The sequence below is a fragment of the Pavona decussata genome, unplaced genomic scaffold (genome assembly GCF_977016875.1).
Source record: "Pavona decussata unplaced genomic scaffold, jaPavDecu1.1 SCAFFOLD_119, whole genome shotgun sequence".
Lineage (NCBI taxonomy): Eukaryota > Metazoa > Cnidaria > Anthozoa > Scleractinia > Agariciidae > Pavona > Pavona decussata.
Window position 1 is genome coordinate 869,489 of NW_028145533.1, and position 16,758 is coordinate 886,246.

Here is a 16,758-nt window from a genome sequence, read left to right on the forward strand (position 1 = left end):
GTTGTTTCCCTTAAAAGTCCTGCCTCTGTCACATCTATACTTCCTTATTTTTTGTTGTTTTGACTTTTGGCTATAAGTTAGTTGAGAGACTATGAGTCAGCTGAGTGTCGTAAAACCAAAGCGAAAGTCATTACACTGGCCCTTCACAATAGACGCGAACAGAGCGATAAACCAATCAGAATTCAAAGCAAATACATGGAACCAGTGCTAGACTCGGGAAAATGCGCGCCAGCAAGTCGCGATTGGTTTTGGTTTTGCTTCTCATTGGTTGGGAAATTGCCACGAGTTTTGTTAACCAATCGCAGAGCGTACTATTTAAGCAAAACCAAAGCAAACGCGGATTACTTTCGACGCTCAATTGAAAACTGCTCTATGTATCAATACCTTCAAAAGGTTTATTACACTTGGGTAATGAATGTATTAATGAATGTGGAAAAAGGCACGCAACTCGAAAGCAAAAAGGATATACAACATACTGGTTTTTTTTTACCTGTAAATCCTTTAAAAACGTGGATTAAACTGGAACCGTCTATGACTAAGCCGTATAGTTTGTTAGATCCTGGGGATCTACGATGTAATCTGCAATAAAATAAACAAACTCGGAAGTAAAACATTTATTCTCTATTTTGCTACCAAAACAAGCAACATATAAGCCTGGTTTAAAAGCATATGAGTTGAATTCTTGGACACCGCACCCAAGTTCAGATAGAGAAAAAAATAATACGCGTGATTACGTCCTCCATAAAACGTCCCATCAGGAAATTTCACGTGCTAGTCGTGCAGTGACCACGAAGAAATGTACCAAAAAGTGTAATGCACGTGCAGATTCGTTGTTTTGGTTTATTAAGCCTATTGCTTTTTTAACGTTCTCGTTGTCGTCGCCGTCGTCGTTGCTAAAGCCTAGTTTTCACTAGCGACGTAAGCAAAGGCGTTATGTCAAGTGAGAACGAACGCGACGCAAGCAAACCCTTGTGCTTGTGCTTTAATGCCTGCGTCGAGGCCGTTTTCACGGTGAAATAAGCATTCTTATGCTTGCGCTTGTCCTTGCGTCTCTAGTGAAAACAAGGCGTAACGCTCTCAACAACTTTTGCCCACCTAAAAGCTTAATGAAACCCCTTCACCATCCTTTAGACATCATGATACAACTAGTCTGTACACTCTATTGAAATGGTAAGACACAAAATGGACTTTGGATCCTTTAAACTCACATGTCTCGACATTTCACCAGCTCCTCTTGGCACTCTCTCTCCGACTGTTTCTTGGTAACAAACATCATTTCCATTCCCGCCTGAGAAAACAAGTTCAGTGGATTTGCATCAGCGTTACAAGGACAATACTCAAGGTTCAATCTCACATGTCGCATTTCGGTCATGTGGAATGAACTTCAAGCTAATAAATCAATTGCTGTTGTTATTGTTTTTTTTAAATTTTACAGCGGTTACCAATAACACGCGACCTATCGCCTTCAAAAGACTCCGATAAAGTTGCGTTTTGGTGGACGTCAATCATAGAAAAGCCGTTGAAATTATTTTGAATTCTGAGACCATTTCAAGGCAACAGAACCAAGAAATTGACAGTTTTATCCGCTGACGGATGGTAAACTTTATGAAAGTTGATTTCCAAGCCAGATTATCTAAAAAAAGGGCATTGTTTAGACGAAGCCGTATTTTTTTATGAAAAATTTGAAATCGCTACACCTGATAATAAATCAGCGATGCGTGCAAGTGAGTAAATTATCACGTGCAGTGAAAACTGAAATTCTTAATTCAAAAATACCTTTTATTTGCGCTTGATCTGGCTTGAAAATCAATTTAAATAAAGTTTACCTTCTCTTAGCGAGGTAAAATTCTTAGTTTCTTGCTGGGTTACCTTGGAATCTTGTCAGAATTCAAAATAATTTCAACGGCTTTTGTTTGATTGACGTCCACCAAAACGCAACTTTATCCGACTCTTTCGAATGCCGTAGGTCGCGTGTTAATGGTAACCGCTGTAATTTTGATAACTTTTTTTGTCGTGTGTAGCCATGAATCACTGTAATCTGCAATAAATATAATGATCGTGATCGTTAGCAATCATTCGGCCTTCTTTTTTGTACATTGTGATTCTTTCTTGTCTTTTGTTTTAAAATCAAGTTATGACCCCCCCCCCCCCCCAAAAAAAAAAAAAACAAAAAAAAAAAATGCTGTCAATACGTTTTAAGTGAGTACCCCCCCCCCCCCCTCCCCCACCGCCCAAGAAAACGTTGCTGGCAAAGACTTTAAAAAAATGCAACTTTCATTTTCCTTTGTAAAGTCGAAATCATGCCGCTGATTCAATGTCAGTGTACTCATCTACAGGCACACACAAACACATGAATTTCAGCTGCCGGAACAACGGCAAAACCAGACCCTTATTGCTGTCGAGATTACAAATAATTATATGTCAGAACTGTTACCTTAAAGTGTCCACATGAATGGCTGATGTTCACAGCTGTTTCCTCTTTGTCTCCAGTGAGAACCCAGACCTAAATACAGGTTATACGAAGTCGGTTAAAAATGCTGTTGTCCTTACAAACACGCAGTCCTGCACATCATAACCCATCTGATCAGTACCCTTCTGGGTGAAAATGGTGAAATGCTTTTCGTCTACATTTGCACCGAGGTTTGTATTAACTGCAGGCTCGCTCCTACTCAAGGAGGCTAGTAAGTAACCAAGGAGGCCAAGCCAGTAACCAAAATGGGCTATTCTTATTATTATTCTTATTATTATTATTATTATTATTATTATTGTTATTATTATTAATAAATAATCGGCTTGAAAGTTGTCTCTTTTTTCATCGAAGTGAATTGTAAATAGTTTTTAATGGTTCTTTTTTCTACTTTTAACTTGTGAATAGCAATTTGTTTGAAATATGTTAATAAAGAGTTCTCATTATTATTATTATTATTATTATTACATTTTTTATATTGCGACAATGATTGAACCTACCTTGATGCCAGCCTCCCGCAGAGCTTCAATTGTCTGTGGGACTCCATCTTGTAATCTGACAAAACGCAAAGAAAAAAACATAAAACGTCAATAAATATTTAATCACCAACAGAAAAAAAAAAAGGAATGATTACTTTAGTACTTCAGATCACACTGGGCAGTAACATCTGCCTCCAATATTATTTATACTTAAGTATAGGGGGCATTAACCAAAATGTCCGTTAAAAAAACAAGAAGAAATGATGATGATGATGATGATAATGATGATGATGACGATGATGATGACGATGATGATGATGACGACGATGACGATGATGATAATGAAGATGATACAATAACAACAAACAGTATCATTATTCACTAAAACAATTATAATTAATTGGGCGAAAATTGAGGACCCACAGGTTACCTTTCAGCTGTTCGAATCGGGCAAAAACAAGAAGGGGATATTGGTGAACGATATAGTTTCCTTACTCGGATTAGTAGATATATCACATAAAATTGAATGAAATTCAGTTTAAATGTAATACTATTACTGTAACAATTGCAGTGGGTTCGCTGTTCATTATTTTCTCAGCTTTGCAACAAAATCACTTGATACGTGAGAGTTTGATGTGTACCTATCTTCTACAGCCGTGGCCCCAAGAACATGTAAGCCTCTTTCCACCTCTTCATAAACCCGAGCGAGCTGAAAATTAAAAGAAAATGGTAACAATTACTGATTGTATGTAGAGGCTTCGCATATCAATTACTTGGTAGAAACTGTCAATGTGTCAATAACTCTGCCGTTTGAAACTGAGAAAGAAATTGGAGAATGAAAACTAGCAAAGAAGACTTTCCTTTGGTGTAGTATATAATGCTGTACACAGGGTGGTTCTAATGTTTCAGTCTTTGTCAAAAGTTAATCGGTGGTAAGGGTGTAGTGTAGTGTAGTGTGTTGTGTTGTGCTATAGTATAGTACAAACGGGTTTGCTGTGGTACAGTATGGTGAGGTGTGGTGTTCTTTTCGAAGAAATGCGATGTTATGTTTTTTTTTTACGCCTGGTGAATAAACGATGGCGGTTTTTATAAAGTTAGTGACACAGGAATAATCGGAAAAAAACCGAATTCTCCAAACAGGAATCGAGCCTATGACCTTCCGATTACTAGTTCGCATAGTCGATAGGTAAAAACGTTCGACTCCTGCTTGTGGAACTCGGATTTCTGCTTCCGCTTATGGCATGTCTTTTTGACATGTAACACAAATGATGGTTCAGAGAATTAAAGGGATACTCTAGACCCCAAAACAACTTTCGCTTAAAAAGTAGCATTTGGACTATAATAAAGGGTGAACGGCACAAAAAGTTCAAAAGAAACAAGTAAATGGTCGAAAATTGCCGGAGAAAGGCGAAATTTTCCCCGTTTTGAAGACCGGAAGTAAAAATCGTCTTTAGTGGAGCACGTGATCGATGACGTAGAATGAAGAACCGCTCTTGTTTACAACACTGAAGAGAATATGGATTCTGGGGATTAACGCAGTTCTTTTGCTTGTTTTTCTTCTGAACAAAATAGTGCAATCGAAATTGCCGACGGAGCTATGTTAGCAGAGCTATGAGGGCGCTCTGTCGTATGTTTTTAGCCGTGTAACAGCGAAGTGAACTCGGTTACGGACTCTACAAAACGAGTGCGAAGAGGTGTTTAAGAGCGGATTGGTAAGCGACCAGTTATGCATTCTTTCGCAAATTCGGTGTATTTCACATCCGCAATGAGATTTCATTGGCGATTGAATACGTTTTGAGTAGCATTAAAGTTTCCTTTTTATGGTACGGCGTTGTTATTTGAAATCCAGTTTAGTTACATTTTTAAAAAAAATCCACGTAAATTTTACCCCGGGAATTGGCCTGTCAGAGACACAGCGTACAAAGCTCAGCGAAAGCTTGGAGATGTGGGCAGCTTTCATTATAACGATTCACACTTTACAGGAGCGGTACCTGTACAAACAGCAATACTACGACGAAGTCTAAGCCCATAAATAAATTCGGAAGTCATTGTGTTGTGCTGGGCCTTTTGGAACATTAAACGAGTTTATACCTTCCCTATTGCATATTGCGTTCTATTAGTACCGCATTCGAGCTCACTTTACAGGGATTTTTTCCGCTAAGTAATGATACTGGCAATTTTTCATTGTTTTCCGTTTTAAAGCAAAATAAGGCCTTTACCTTTGATATTATGCTGATTTAGAAAACGGTGTTCACCTTTGTTGGTTATTTTGCCCTGTCGCGCCGCGTATACAGCGAATGTATTTGACTGAGTCGTGTACCAGTGAACTGAACAAGGTTAATGAAATAACTGCGATACTACGCGTGTTCGAAAAGTAAGCTTAAGTATCATTATCGGCTAATGCTAGTTTTCTTCAGGCTGCACTGCAATAACAATTTCTTATTATTTTTCAAACATACAGTGAACCCGTGGCTAGTTCTGGTGGAGTAACTTTATTTGTAATCTGTCTGGCGCGAGCGGCTTCATTGGACGTGCTGTCCTCCATCGGGCCTATGCTCTTATTTTCTGAAAGTCCTTCTTTAAAACAAGGTTGAAATGGCGTTTTGAGAGCTTTTCATCTTTCCACAGACACAGCTGTGATAATTTGTGGTTGAGAACAGTCTTCAGAAAAGTGAGTAGAGGTCGTGGGGTTAGCAAACAAATCGAATCGCGTGTGTCCGAACCACCCGTACAAAACCCGAAAGAAATGCGAATTATTAGGACCTTCACCGTTGTTACTAGAATTAAGCATCAAGCAACCATAAATCGATACGGTATTATTGAATTTTCTTCAAAACACGAACTATACATTTTATTTTGGAATTTTAAAATCAAGCCATTTACCGAATCTTGCTAAAGAAATCCAGAGGAATCTAACCGGAAAAGGTTTGGCGAGTTCTTCTTTCTACGTCATTTCCGGTTTTCGGCCCAAGCGCTGCTTCGAATCCCATGGCGAGAAACTTTTCGTTTTTCTAGGCAAAATAGCGGAGATCGAACTCCAAATTTGGTAAATATCTTTTATTTGGGTCATAAGCTTTCTGAATTTGGAAAGTTGTTTTGGGGGCTAGAGTATCCCTTTAAGTCTACAGTGTATGTTGTAGTGTTAAGTGACTACTTCTGTATGTTTCCAAGTACAGTCAACTCCCGGACACCCTCTGGACGCGAGTTAGTGTCCTTAATAACGAGAGTCCGTAATAGCGGGAATTTATTTCAGCCGAACGTCTGTAATTTATTTTTGCCGGGTGTTTAGTTGCTGTTTAGTTGAGAGTTGACCGTAGTTTGCCAACATGCTTGCCGACAGTTATAACAACGTTCACATACACCAACGTGTAATCACTAAGACAAGTTTGTACGCTTGATGTTGTGTGAAGGCGACGAGTTAAGCCCAAATTTGAGCCACTATTTTGCCAGTACCTGTTCTTCTCTGTCAAGAATAGCTTGCCTGGCCTTGGTCAGCTACAGTAACAGAAACCAGTAACAGGTTAGAGTTGTTGAAGAAAAACACAAGAAAACATGGAGAGGACATAAAAGAATGCGAAGGGGAACTACAACCATTTTACCAACGTGTTAAAATGGCTGTTTGAATTTTTCAGTGAATTCGACCGGATATTTGATTAGCAAACTTGCATTCGTTGAGTTTCAACTCGCATTCGTGCATGTTCAAGCATAAAAAAATATCCCTTTTATGCCCCCCCCCCCCCCCCACCCCCTTCTTTTCATTAAAGGGGCAGCGTCACCTACTTTTAGTGCGCCTTTGAATAGCGAAAAAACATATTTATATCGATAGAAATGTTAAAATAATGGTGCATTATTGTTAACAATTACCCTATGAGTATACAGAAGTTAGTATTTGTTATTTTTTCCTGCGGATGGCTTGGATGGAAATGGATTACAATTTGAAAAAACTGGCCATTTTTCTCAAGTTCTTCCTGGGTATTTTGGATAAATTGCTAACAACAGCTCAATAGTTTGTTCTTTCATTGGAGAAATCAGTGAATACTTTCCTCCCGGTGACCTACGAACAATTTCATGTTACAGAAAAGGTTCTATGTTAAATATTTAGTAACTCTGACCAAAAACAGCTAAATCTCCGTGACAGTAACCGAGTGTCTGTAACTCGCTTAAAGGGTCAACCTGTTACTATTTCTGTCCACGCTGAACCTTACCTGAGCAAAACAAAGTCTATAGTTACATATTATTATTATTATTATTATTATTATTGTTATTATTATTATTATTATTATTAAAAAAAAAACGTCAGGGGCTTGGTTAATAATAATAATAATAATAATAATAATAATAATAATAATAATAATTATAATTTTATTGAATAACGAATAATGAAATAAATTTTACAATCAACATGACTCTAAGCGTACTGTTCAAGTATGGTTGCATGCAATAAAATTCAATAACATAATTGAAAATCAATTTTTGCACACTATTTATATCGTGAAATGGATAACAACTCAAGACATTCTCAGTTTACATTGCATTATCCAGCCTAAAAATACAAAGCTTATTATTATTATTATTATTATTATTATTATTATTATTATTATTATTATTATTTAAACGGACATGCTGTGAGTTGAAATAATTACGATAATCAGAAGATCAACGTTATCGCTAATGGTTATTGTGCAGAAAATTGAAGATCCAGATGCCTCATGTTCAAGTTACAAAGGATTGTTTCAACAATCAAGTGGTTTTGATTATAATCTCATCACCATCCAGTTGGGGTTATACAGGACCCCCCCCCCCCCCCCCGGCCCCTCCCTCCCCACTTTTGAGCAGACCCCAGAGTGACTGGGACACAGGTCTTACCTGTCTGTCAACTACCGCATATTCTTCGTCAGAGAGCACTCTGCGTGCGACAGCTAATGTTCTAAGTCCTTTCTGTAGACCACAAAGAATAAATGATATTACTTTAACCAGAGAGCTATAAACGGCTTTGCCATGGAAAAAAATGTGTGCAATTCCACACAATCAATACCCCACTCACACAAGAATGCGATAATCTTAATCCGGGGAAACTTGAAATTAAGCACTCGAAACCTTTGCCTGTATCACAGATTGTTCCAACTTAAGTTTGTACTCAGCATACATATGTCCTCCAACAGCCAGTTTAATTGTGATAAGTACATTTTGGGAATATTACGTTAGACATATATCTACTCTTCCACCTTCAACAAAGGAGACAACACAGAACTCTCTGATAACAGTGAATTACACTTCTTGATAAGACAAGGCGCAGTTTTCGGTGTTATGGTAATGATAATGATATTGGAGGTGATGACTACGACGAAGATAAGGAGAAAAAACGACTTCGACAACAATGATAATCATGACAGTGAGCATAACGATAAGAATGGCAATAATAATGACGTTGATGATGACGTCAATGATAAAGTGGATGATGAAGATGATGATGATGACGATGATAATGACGTTAATGATGGACAAAGTCATGGTGATAGAGATGGTGATGATGATAACATTGACGATAGCGATGATGGTGATGATGACAGTGATAACGATGATGACGACAATGAAGATGATGATGGTGATGATAATGACGTTAATGATGGACATGGTCATGGCGATAGAGATGGTGATGATGATGACAATGACGGTGGCAATGATGATAACGATGATGACGAAAATGATGGAGATGGTGATAGTGACGAAAGCGATGATGATGATACTTATGGTGACGCTGATGGCAACATTAGAATGGTGATTTTTGTTGGTGACCATAGAACCATGATCAATACCTCTGCATACTCATTGACGTGCTCCAGTGTTACATCTCTTGGCCCGGACGCCAGCCGATCCAACACAGCTGACTCGGCTCCCTTCACTAACATCACATATTCACCTGCAAGAAAATATAAATATGTTTATAGCACTCAGTTTTCTTTTTTGCACCAATTTTTGCCGCGCTTAAAAGTGGACACGCCAGTAAAAACATGACATATGAATTATTTGGATATCGAACATGTCATGATTGATCGTCAAACATCAAAACCTGGAAAGTTCGTCTGACAAACTTTCTCACACAGCTATTCCAATCGAAGACAAATACAGTTTTTAGACATCTTTTGCAGTGGAACAGATTTATTGGAATGCTAAAAAAATGTTTGAGATCTCGACAACAACAACAACAAAAAAAAACGAGAAAAAACAACAACAAGAACAACAACAAACTTTGTATAACGAAGTTTACGAAGCAGACCTAAAATGCTACACTGAAGATAGTGTCTGCTGAGAGATGATTTGACCACGCCATGTTTTCATTTTTAAACCTAACTGGGACACGTTGCTACAGAATTGAGCATAGACGCATTATTTACAAGGGAAGCAGCGTGGCCCAGCGATTCGGGAGACAGGCTTGAAATCATGAGGTCCCATTATTACAAACATGTCCTGCAGTCACACCTGCTTCAAACAGACCTTGGCGAATGGAACGGAACTGGTCAAGTACTATAGATACATACAAAAGAAGTTAAAACACGGAACCACCCTATGAAAGGGCTAGCTCTTTTTCATGTCTGTCAGCAATCATGGCTTCAATGTCCAACAAACACACAACAAAAGGCGAATGACAACACAAAGAAGGATGCCAAGCGTAACAGAAGGTTTATTTTTGGCGAAATATTTGACAATTTAGCCGTGCCAACTATTGATTTTTTTTTTTTTGATTAAAAATTGTTCTTTCTTTTTACAATGAGAATTCGAATTTCCATTTCATATTCAGGCTCTCAAGTGGAGTATAGGGCGAAGTGCAACATCGGCGAAGCGAGCGCGCCGAGTGCGGTCTGGGGCCGAGAAAGAAAGACCACGATAGGCTTGCGGTTTTTTCTCATCGCCCTATACCGCACTTGCGGAGTTGGGAGCCTGTTTAAATGCCAACGTCCCCTTTATAGTATGGTCCGATTTGAAATTTATAAGACAGTCTCTCTGAGTACCACAAATGTGGATTTTTATCCTTCAGAACAAAGCACTTCAAATTTGATATTGTTTGCGCACATACCTTTTGGTGACTTTACGATGACACTCATTCTTTTTCTAGTAGAGTCAAATTCAAGAACGTGGAGAAGAGTGTATCTAAAATAAGAAGAATATAACAGTGTTTCAATGATGATGATGATGATGATGATGATGATGTAGTAGTACCAAGAAAGATACATCTAAAGCGTTGAAGGGGGGCTAGGTTAGGATGATATTTTGGGGTTCACTACAAAACGCACACGCCTCGGATACCAAGAAACTTTGATAACTAGTTACAGATAGCAAGAGATAATGATCAATAAAAAGTTACATTTACAAGGTTTAATAGGGTGAAGGTTATACAGATACTTTGGGGTTCTTTTAAAATACATAGGGCCTAGAAAGCTAGATGCTTGAATCAATATACATTCAACAAGAAATAATTTTTAGAAATAGAATTTCTGCATATTTTAGCGGAAATGGAACTTTGCTATTTTAAAATAAGGTTTGTTTGAAGCTAATTATACTAAATGAAGCGAGAGGAATTTAAATTCAGCATAAGAAATGAAACGGAAAGAATTTGACTTACCTCTCTATGGTATTGTCAACTCTGACCTCAATATCATCACCAACTTTCCCCCGGTACGTGACACCAAATCTGTCACCAACAAAGAAAGTTGCTCAAAAACAAACACTTTTTTCCTTCTCAAGACATTCTGGTATAACGAAGGAAAGATATTCTCACACTAAATTGCCAACCGACGGGTGAATAGACCCTTCTCTAAAATGGCGACAACAGATTTGAATGAGTTAAAATTGAACTGAACCGAAAATTCAAATAAGTTAAAATTAAAAACGTATACCAGCACTGGAAAGAGCACCTTTACTTTAGTAACCTCGCAAAGTTTCAGCATATTAGGTGTTATATCAGCTTAGAAAATGTAAGATGAAATTGACAAATTTACAGACGTTTGCATGACTGGGGGTATACGTCATACCCCCAGTCATACAAACGTCTGTAATTTTTTCATTTTTCAACTTACATTTTCTCCGCTGATATTACACCTGATATGCTGAAACTTTGCAGGGTAACTGAAGTAAAAGTGCTCTTTCTAGTGCTGGTATACGTTTTTAATTTTAACTTATTTGAATTTTCGGCCGCCATTTTGGAGAAGGGTCTATTGTAGACACCTTGTAAACAATTGCACTGAGGGCTAAGAGCACAACCGCCTTATGCTGAAAACTGTCTGGGTGAATGTTTGTTAGTCAGAGAACATCGCTTTGTATTTTTCCCCTCTGGTTTACACTCAGTTCTTTTTTCTTTTTTTAGAAAAATGAGGCCAAGATATATTGAGTCAGAAAAGCAAAGAAAGAAGCGAAAAAAAAAAAACAACAACAACAAAAAACCAAGACAAAATGCCCACCTGACGGCAGCCTCCACGAGAGCTTTCTCATCTGGAGATGACGCCTGAAAACAACACATAGACGAGCCGCCGATCAGTGGATGTACGTACTTAAAGGAGCAGTGTCACCTATTTAAGTCTTACTTTGAATGGCCAAAAAACATATTTGAATCGATGGAATCGTTGAAATAATTGTTCAGTTTTGTTAACAATAACCCTACTAGTGCACAGAAACTAGCATTAATTATGTTTGGCTGCGGATGGCTATGATGGAAATGGATTGCAAAAATAAATTTGGCCAACATTTTCAAGTTCTTCTTGTGTATTCTAGAAAAGTCGCTAAAAACTGATTATAGTTAGTTCTTCCTTGGAGAAATCCAAGAAATATTTTCTTCCCGGTGTTCTAAGAGCAATTTCACGTCAGCAAAAAGGTTTTTCGTCAAATATTTGAGCAGTTTGACCAAAGTACAGCAAAATCGCCATGACAGTGCCTCTTTAAGTACGGTACCTCCCAATACACAGACATTTCTGCGCAGTTTATGACTATGTGGAAAAAGCAGACCTTACTAAGGGCTATTGGAATTCACAAAGAAAATTGCGGTTAACCACGCATTTTTCAGAGATAATTAAGCAAAGATATTTCTAAAAAGCTTTTAACTGCATAACAATGCATAGAATTTTTTTCCAAACACTGAACTTAAATACCTCTTAACCCTAATTTTCTTTTTGGATTTCATAGCCCTTGCTAGATTGTAAGGTCTTCATTTCCAACATGGTCATAAACCGCACAAAAATACCTTTGAATTGAGCACCGTCCCAAAGTAATCAGAGGTTCTCGGACCATCCTGAGATGCGCAGAACGTGTGCGCAGTAGCAAAACGAGGCGCCGACCTTAGCCATGGAAAATCTGTGCATGCGTAGTAACAAAAGTAGGCACCATCCTTAAAGACATTGGTCGTCTTATACTCTTTAGACACTCAATAACAATAGGTATACTGGAAAAAAAATTCGTACCTGATAGTGATAATCATAGATAGCATTTTGACTTGTCTCTTTGGATGCTTGTACGGTGTGGCAAAGAGATAATGCTAGGAAAAACTCCATCACCTCCGACTGTGAAAAGTAACAAAAAGAAAAGTTACTTTAACTCGTGAAAAAATGGTTTCCTACCCTACGATGACAGGACTAACCTGCAGATGAACATTGGTATATTTTAACGTACAGTGATTTGCAGAATTTCTACAATGACAGTGGTATTTGAATATGCCAAAACATGTCTTATAAACTAAGAAATGTCGTTCTCAAACACATCAACAGAGACCTTAAGCTGCGACGACGACGACAACAACGAGAACGTCGAAAAACAATAGTTTTAATTAGGAAAACATTGGCTCTTCAAGTGCGTTATACACTGTGGTACATTTCTTTGCTGTCCTCTGCAAAACAACAGAGAGCTTTAGCAATAACGGCGACGGCAGCGAAAACGTCACTATTAAAACGAGTTCGCGTTTTTTCTAACGTCGACGCGATTATTCCAACTCGCTCTAAATGTCAAATATAGAAGAAATTTCCTGCACCCAAGTTTAGAAAGAGAGAAATTCGTCGTCGTGTGTTTACGTCCTCCATAAAACGTCCCATCAGGAAATTTCACGTCCTAGTCGTGCAGTGACGACAAAGAAATGTACCAAAAAGTGTAATGCACGTGAAGAGTTGTTGTTTTGGTCATTAAGCTTATTGCTTTTTTAACGTTCTCGTCGCCGTCGCCGTCGCCGTCGTCGTTGTTGAAGCTCCCTAACAACGTGAAATGGCCAAATTCAAGGTTTTATGGAGAGTGTGAACACATCAGGGTGAGTTTTCCTTTCTGTTTCTGAACTTGAAATCTGCACCTACGAACTCAACTTGTTGATAATTTGGCCGCATCACGCAAATTGAATGAGTTGGAATTATCGCAAGTTAGTTCAGAGAACGCAAATTAAATTTTTACATTACGTTTTCGATGGCGCCGCCGTCGCCGCTAAAGGTTACTCTTAGTGCGTGATGGAAAACAAAGGAATCACCACCATGAAGGAGGTATGGAAAATGTGGTTTTAATTAACATAAAATTTGGTGAACTTTTGCTTTCAATTTTCCAAGAAGTATTGATGGTTAAAGTCTAACCTATATGAACACCTTGCAGTTGATTAAAAAATCTCGGCTGAACCTTGATTTTCAACCGAGCTCCTGACACCCTTGTCAAATGTCGAAGAAATTTCAGCAGAAGCAAGCCCCAGCTGTTCAAAGGCCAGATAACTTTATCCTGTGGATAAGTCAATATCTGACAGTTTCAATCTGTGCAAAGATTTCAGTATTTCCTCTTGTACAAGCGAATACGCACACTCTAACCACAGCTTAGTTTGGGAGTGTACGAAAACCTTAGACAACGTTTAACGTGAAGTATATTTTAGACCCTGAATGATGCCTTATCCAGCGGATAAAGTTATCCGGCCTTTGAACAACTGGGGCCAGCAGTATAGCGGTCGAAACGTCGCGATCCACATCTAGGTGACTCAATCGTGAGACAAACGATTTTAATCGTTTAAAAACTCAGTTTAAAAACTCAGCTATCATTTCAACCGACGACGACGAACACCTTTCATAATTGTTGGCTTCACACTACAAGCTAAGTTAGTTTCAAGTAAGCACTTGATTCAAGTGCACTTGAAAATCTCAAGTCGCGTTTTAGAAAACTTGGCTTCACACCTGGTGACAAAGTATACACTTGAAGCACAAGCTGTCAATCATCGTTCGCGGTAAAATCAGAAATGCGACTGCTCGCCGGAAAATCATGGAGCCTTTGCAACGGAAAAACGTTTTATGTTGTTTACTCTTTATTTTGTCTTTAATTTTGACTCAGAGAGTTTTAACATTACAGGAAATGCATAGGTACTTCATTGTTTTCGAGTACTTGGCGACAAAACAAAAGAATAGGCGACATCTTCTGAACTGAAAATCGATGGTTCAGGCTGTCTGTAAAGATGAAATTCAAATAAGATCGTAAGTTTAACTATTTGTATCGGCTTTTCCTGGAGTCCTCAAACTGCGAGGCGTATCTCCAGCCATCCATTTTGGATTTTTTTTTTATTAATTTTAGTTCACGGCAAAATGTTTATCTGTCCTGGCACCGCAGCACGTGGCTTTCAGTTGGTTTCCCTTTTCCTATTGGTCAAGTACGTTCTCAAGTGTGGTGTTGGCCATACTTGGCCGCGTACTTCGGCTTCTTTGAACTACGAACGTTTCCATGGTCACTAAGTAAAGCTCAAGTTGAAAGGTTTTACCCCTTCACACTCAAGTAGGTTTCAAGTGCACTTAGATTATACTTACAAGCTCTAGTGTGAAGCCCCCAAATATAAACACTCCCTCTCATGCTTGATATATTACTTCTCTATAAGTTCACAATTTATTGTGAATCTGATGCTCTTTCAACTGTTTGGAAATTAAGCCCAATGCTTAAATAGGCCAGAGTAGTGGGGCGACCTGCACCGTTTGCAGCATCTTACATGGTTGGTCGAGGGGACAAAAGAATGAACAACAGAACAATGCTCCCAGCCCTAAAAAACAATGCAGCTGCAGGTTATAAAACCTGGTTTTCACTAGCGACGCAAGCAAAGGTGCAAGCACAAGCATAAGAGCTTTACTTATGTCCAGAAATGCACCTAACCCTGAATTTGGGTACTTCATATAAAACAGGGCAGGGTTGTTCGAGAGCCGATTAACGCTAATCCACGATAAAAGTTACATAGAAGTTTTCATCTCGCTCATTAACGATAATTTTTAAAGCTCAATTTAATCTAATGGTAAAGAAAAGTCTAAAGTAAAACCGAGGGACAAAAATCTTTTGGACGAATCCTGACGGATTAGTAAATATACTCGAATCAAAGTTCACGTTAACCCAGGATTAGCTTAATCGGGCTCTAAACAACTCGGCCCAGACCTTTTTGTCGTTTTCATATGACAAGAGCTTTGTGTCAAGTGAGAACCAACGCGACGCAAGCACAAGAAAAAGAAAATTTTTGATCCTTGTGCTCGTTCTTGCGCTTGCACTTATGCTTGCGTCAAGGCCGTTTTCACGTTGAAATAAGCATTCTTATGCTTGCACTTGTGGGTCCAGTGAAAATACATCTTTTGAAAGGTGCAGGCCTACTGTACGCAGCAGGCCAAGAGTGCCATATTAACTCACCGGAACATTCTGAGAAGAAACGGAAGGCCCATCGGTTTGGTCGGCCACAAACAGCTGACTGTTTAATTCCTGCAATACAAAAATTGGAAATGAAAAAAGGTAATGACCAGTGGTTCCCCCTAAATGCAGACTACGCTCGTTTTCGAAGGGGAAAATATCCCGTTAAAACTGCGAGAAAAGATCAGCGGGCAATTTCGTATAACCAACAACAGCTAGTAAAATTGTGAAATAAAATTCCATTCCCTAGAACTTTCTGGCACTTCATGTTTCCGCTAAAGCCTCCGAATCTATTTAGCTTACACAACATGTCCTGAGAAGGGCAGACAACGATTTGAGAACACAGTAGACAACAACTTAAGTCTTTTGGTTAAATGATCTGGTTGGGTGCTCCTGTAGTCTTTACGAACCGTTTAAAGGTGTAGGAAGGTATAGTCTACGAACCTTAGATCACAGTCTACAGTTGATGTCTCTGTTGTCTTGTCAAATAAAACATCTAAAAGTATCCTTACTGTACTTGTGCCGTGAGGCCTCAAGTCTAGAAACAGCCGACGTTCGAATTTTTTCCCAGATCGCGAATTTCCACGGGTACGCCAAGCTCTCTGAGTTTTTGTAGATAGTCTGTGTATTAGGTGTACGGAAGAGACGTTAAGGAACACGTTTCTTGGCCAAGAAACGACCATGATCAAACCGCTGCATTCAGATCAAGAGCGACAGTTGCTCCTTTTAAAAGACTGAACTGTACAACAAAAACAACAACAACAACAACAAATAAAGTTAACTCACCACATATTTCAGGCCATTAATGGAACATTCTCGAAACTGCATATCGTTTTCTGTCAGTGTGCCTGTCTTGTCTGTAAACACATACTCCACCTGTAGAGATTGTAGTATTACTGTAAGTAGGACATTCGTAGAACAAATTGTTCTTTCTAGGTAACCTACAACACCCGAGTAAAACTTCAATGTAAAAGATTTATAGCACATTGATCAGTGCAAATCAGAACAGCATAAAGGTCAAGTGATACGGGCAACATTTTCTTTTAACTTGTCGCGCAACAATGTTGCATTGCAAGTTGCAATTGTTTGTTACCAGTACTACCACCTCCGCGCGCAACCAAAATTTTCATGTTCGAAAAAGTAGACTCGACAAGCTGAAAGAAA

The 16,758-nt window shown here is 38.6% G+C and overlaps 1 protein-coding gene across 4 annotated transcripts in view; it reads right to left on the minus strand.

The window, feature by feature from the left end:
* Positions 1-16,758, minus strand: part of LOC146469769 (phospholipid-transporting ATPase IF-like) — a 60,788-nt gene that overhangs the window by 23,019 nt on the left and 21,011 nt on the right. For all 4 annotated transcript variants that reach the window (XM_085122920.1, XM_085122922.1, XM_085122923.1 and 1 more), the window contains exons 16-29: positions 16,381-16,470; positions 15,598-15,666; positions 12,396-12,494; positions 11,403-11,446; positions 10,568-10,636; positions 10,022-10,095; positions 8,763-8,866; positions 7,813-7,884; positions 6,400-6,441; positions 3,588-3,655; positions 2,968-3,022; positions 2,435-2,503; positions 1,209-1,288; positions 491-579 (exon numbers count right to left, since the gene is read on the minus strand). In XM_085122920.1, the coding sequence (XP_084979046.1) occupies positions 491-579; positions 1,209-1,288; positions 2,435-2,503; positions 2,968-3,022; positions 3,588-3,655; positions 6,400-6,441; positions 7,813-7,884; positions 8,763-8,866; positions 10,022-10,095; positions 10,568-10,636; positions 11,403-11,446; positions 12,396-12,494; positions 15,598-15,666; positions 16,381-16,470 (1,024 nt within the window). The remainder of the gene's footprint in view (positions 1-490; positions 580-1,208; positions 1,289-2,434; positions 2,504-2,967; positions 3,023-3,587; positions 3,656-6,399; positions 6,442-7,812; positions 7,885-8,762; positions 8,867-10,021; positions 10,096-10,567; positions 10,637-11,402; positions 11,447-12,395; positions 12,495-15,597; positions 15,667-16,380; positions 16,471-16,758) is intronic.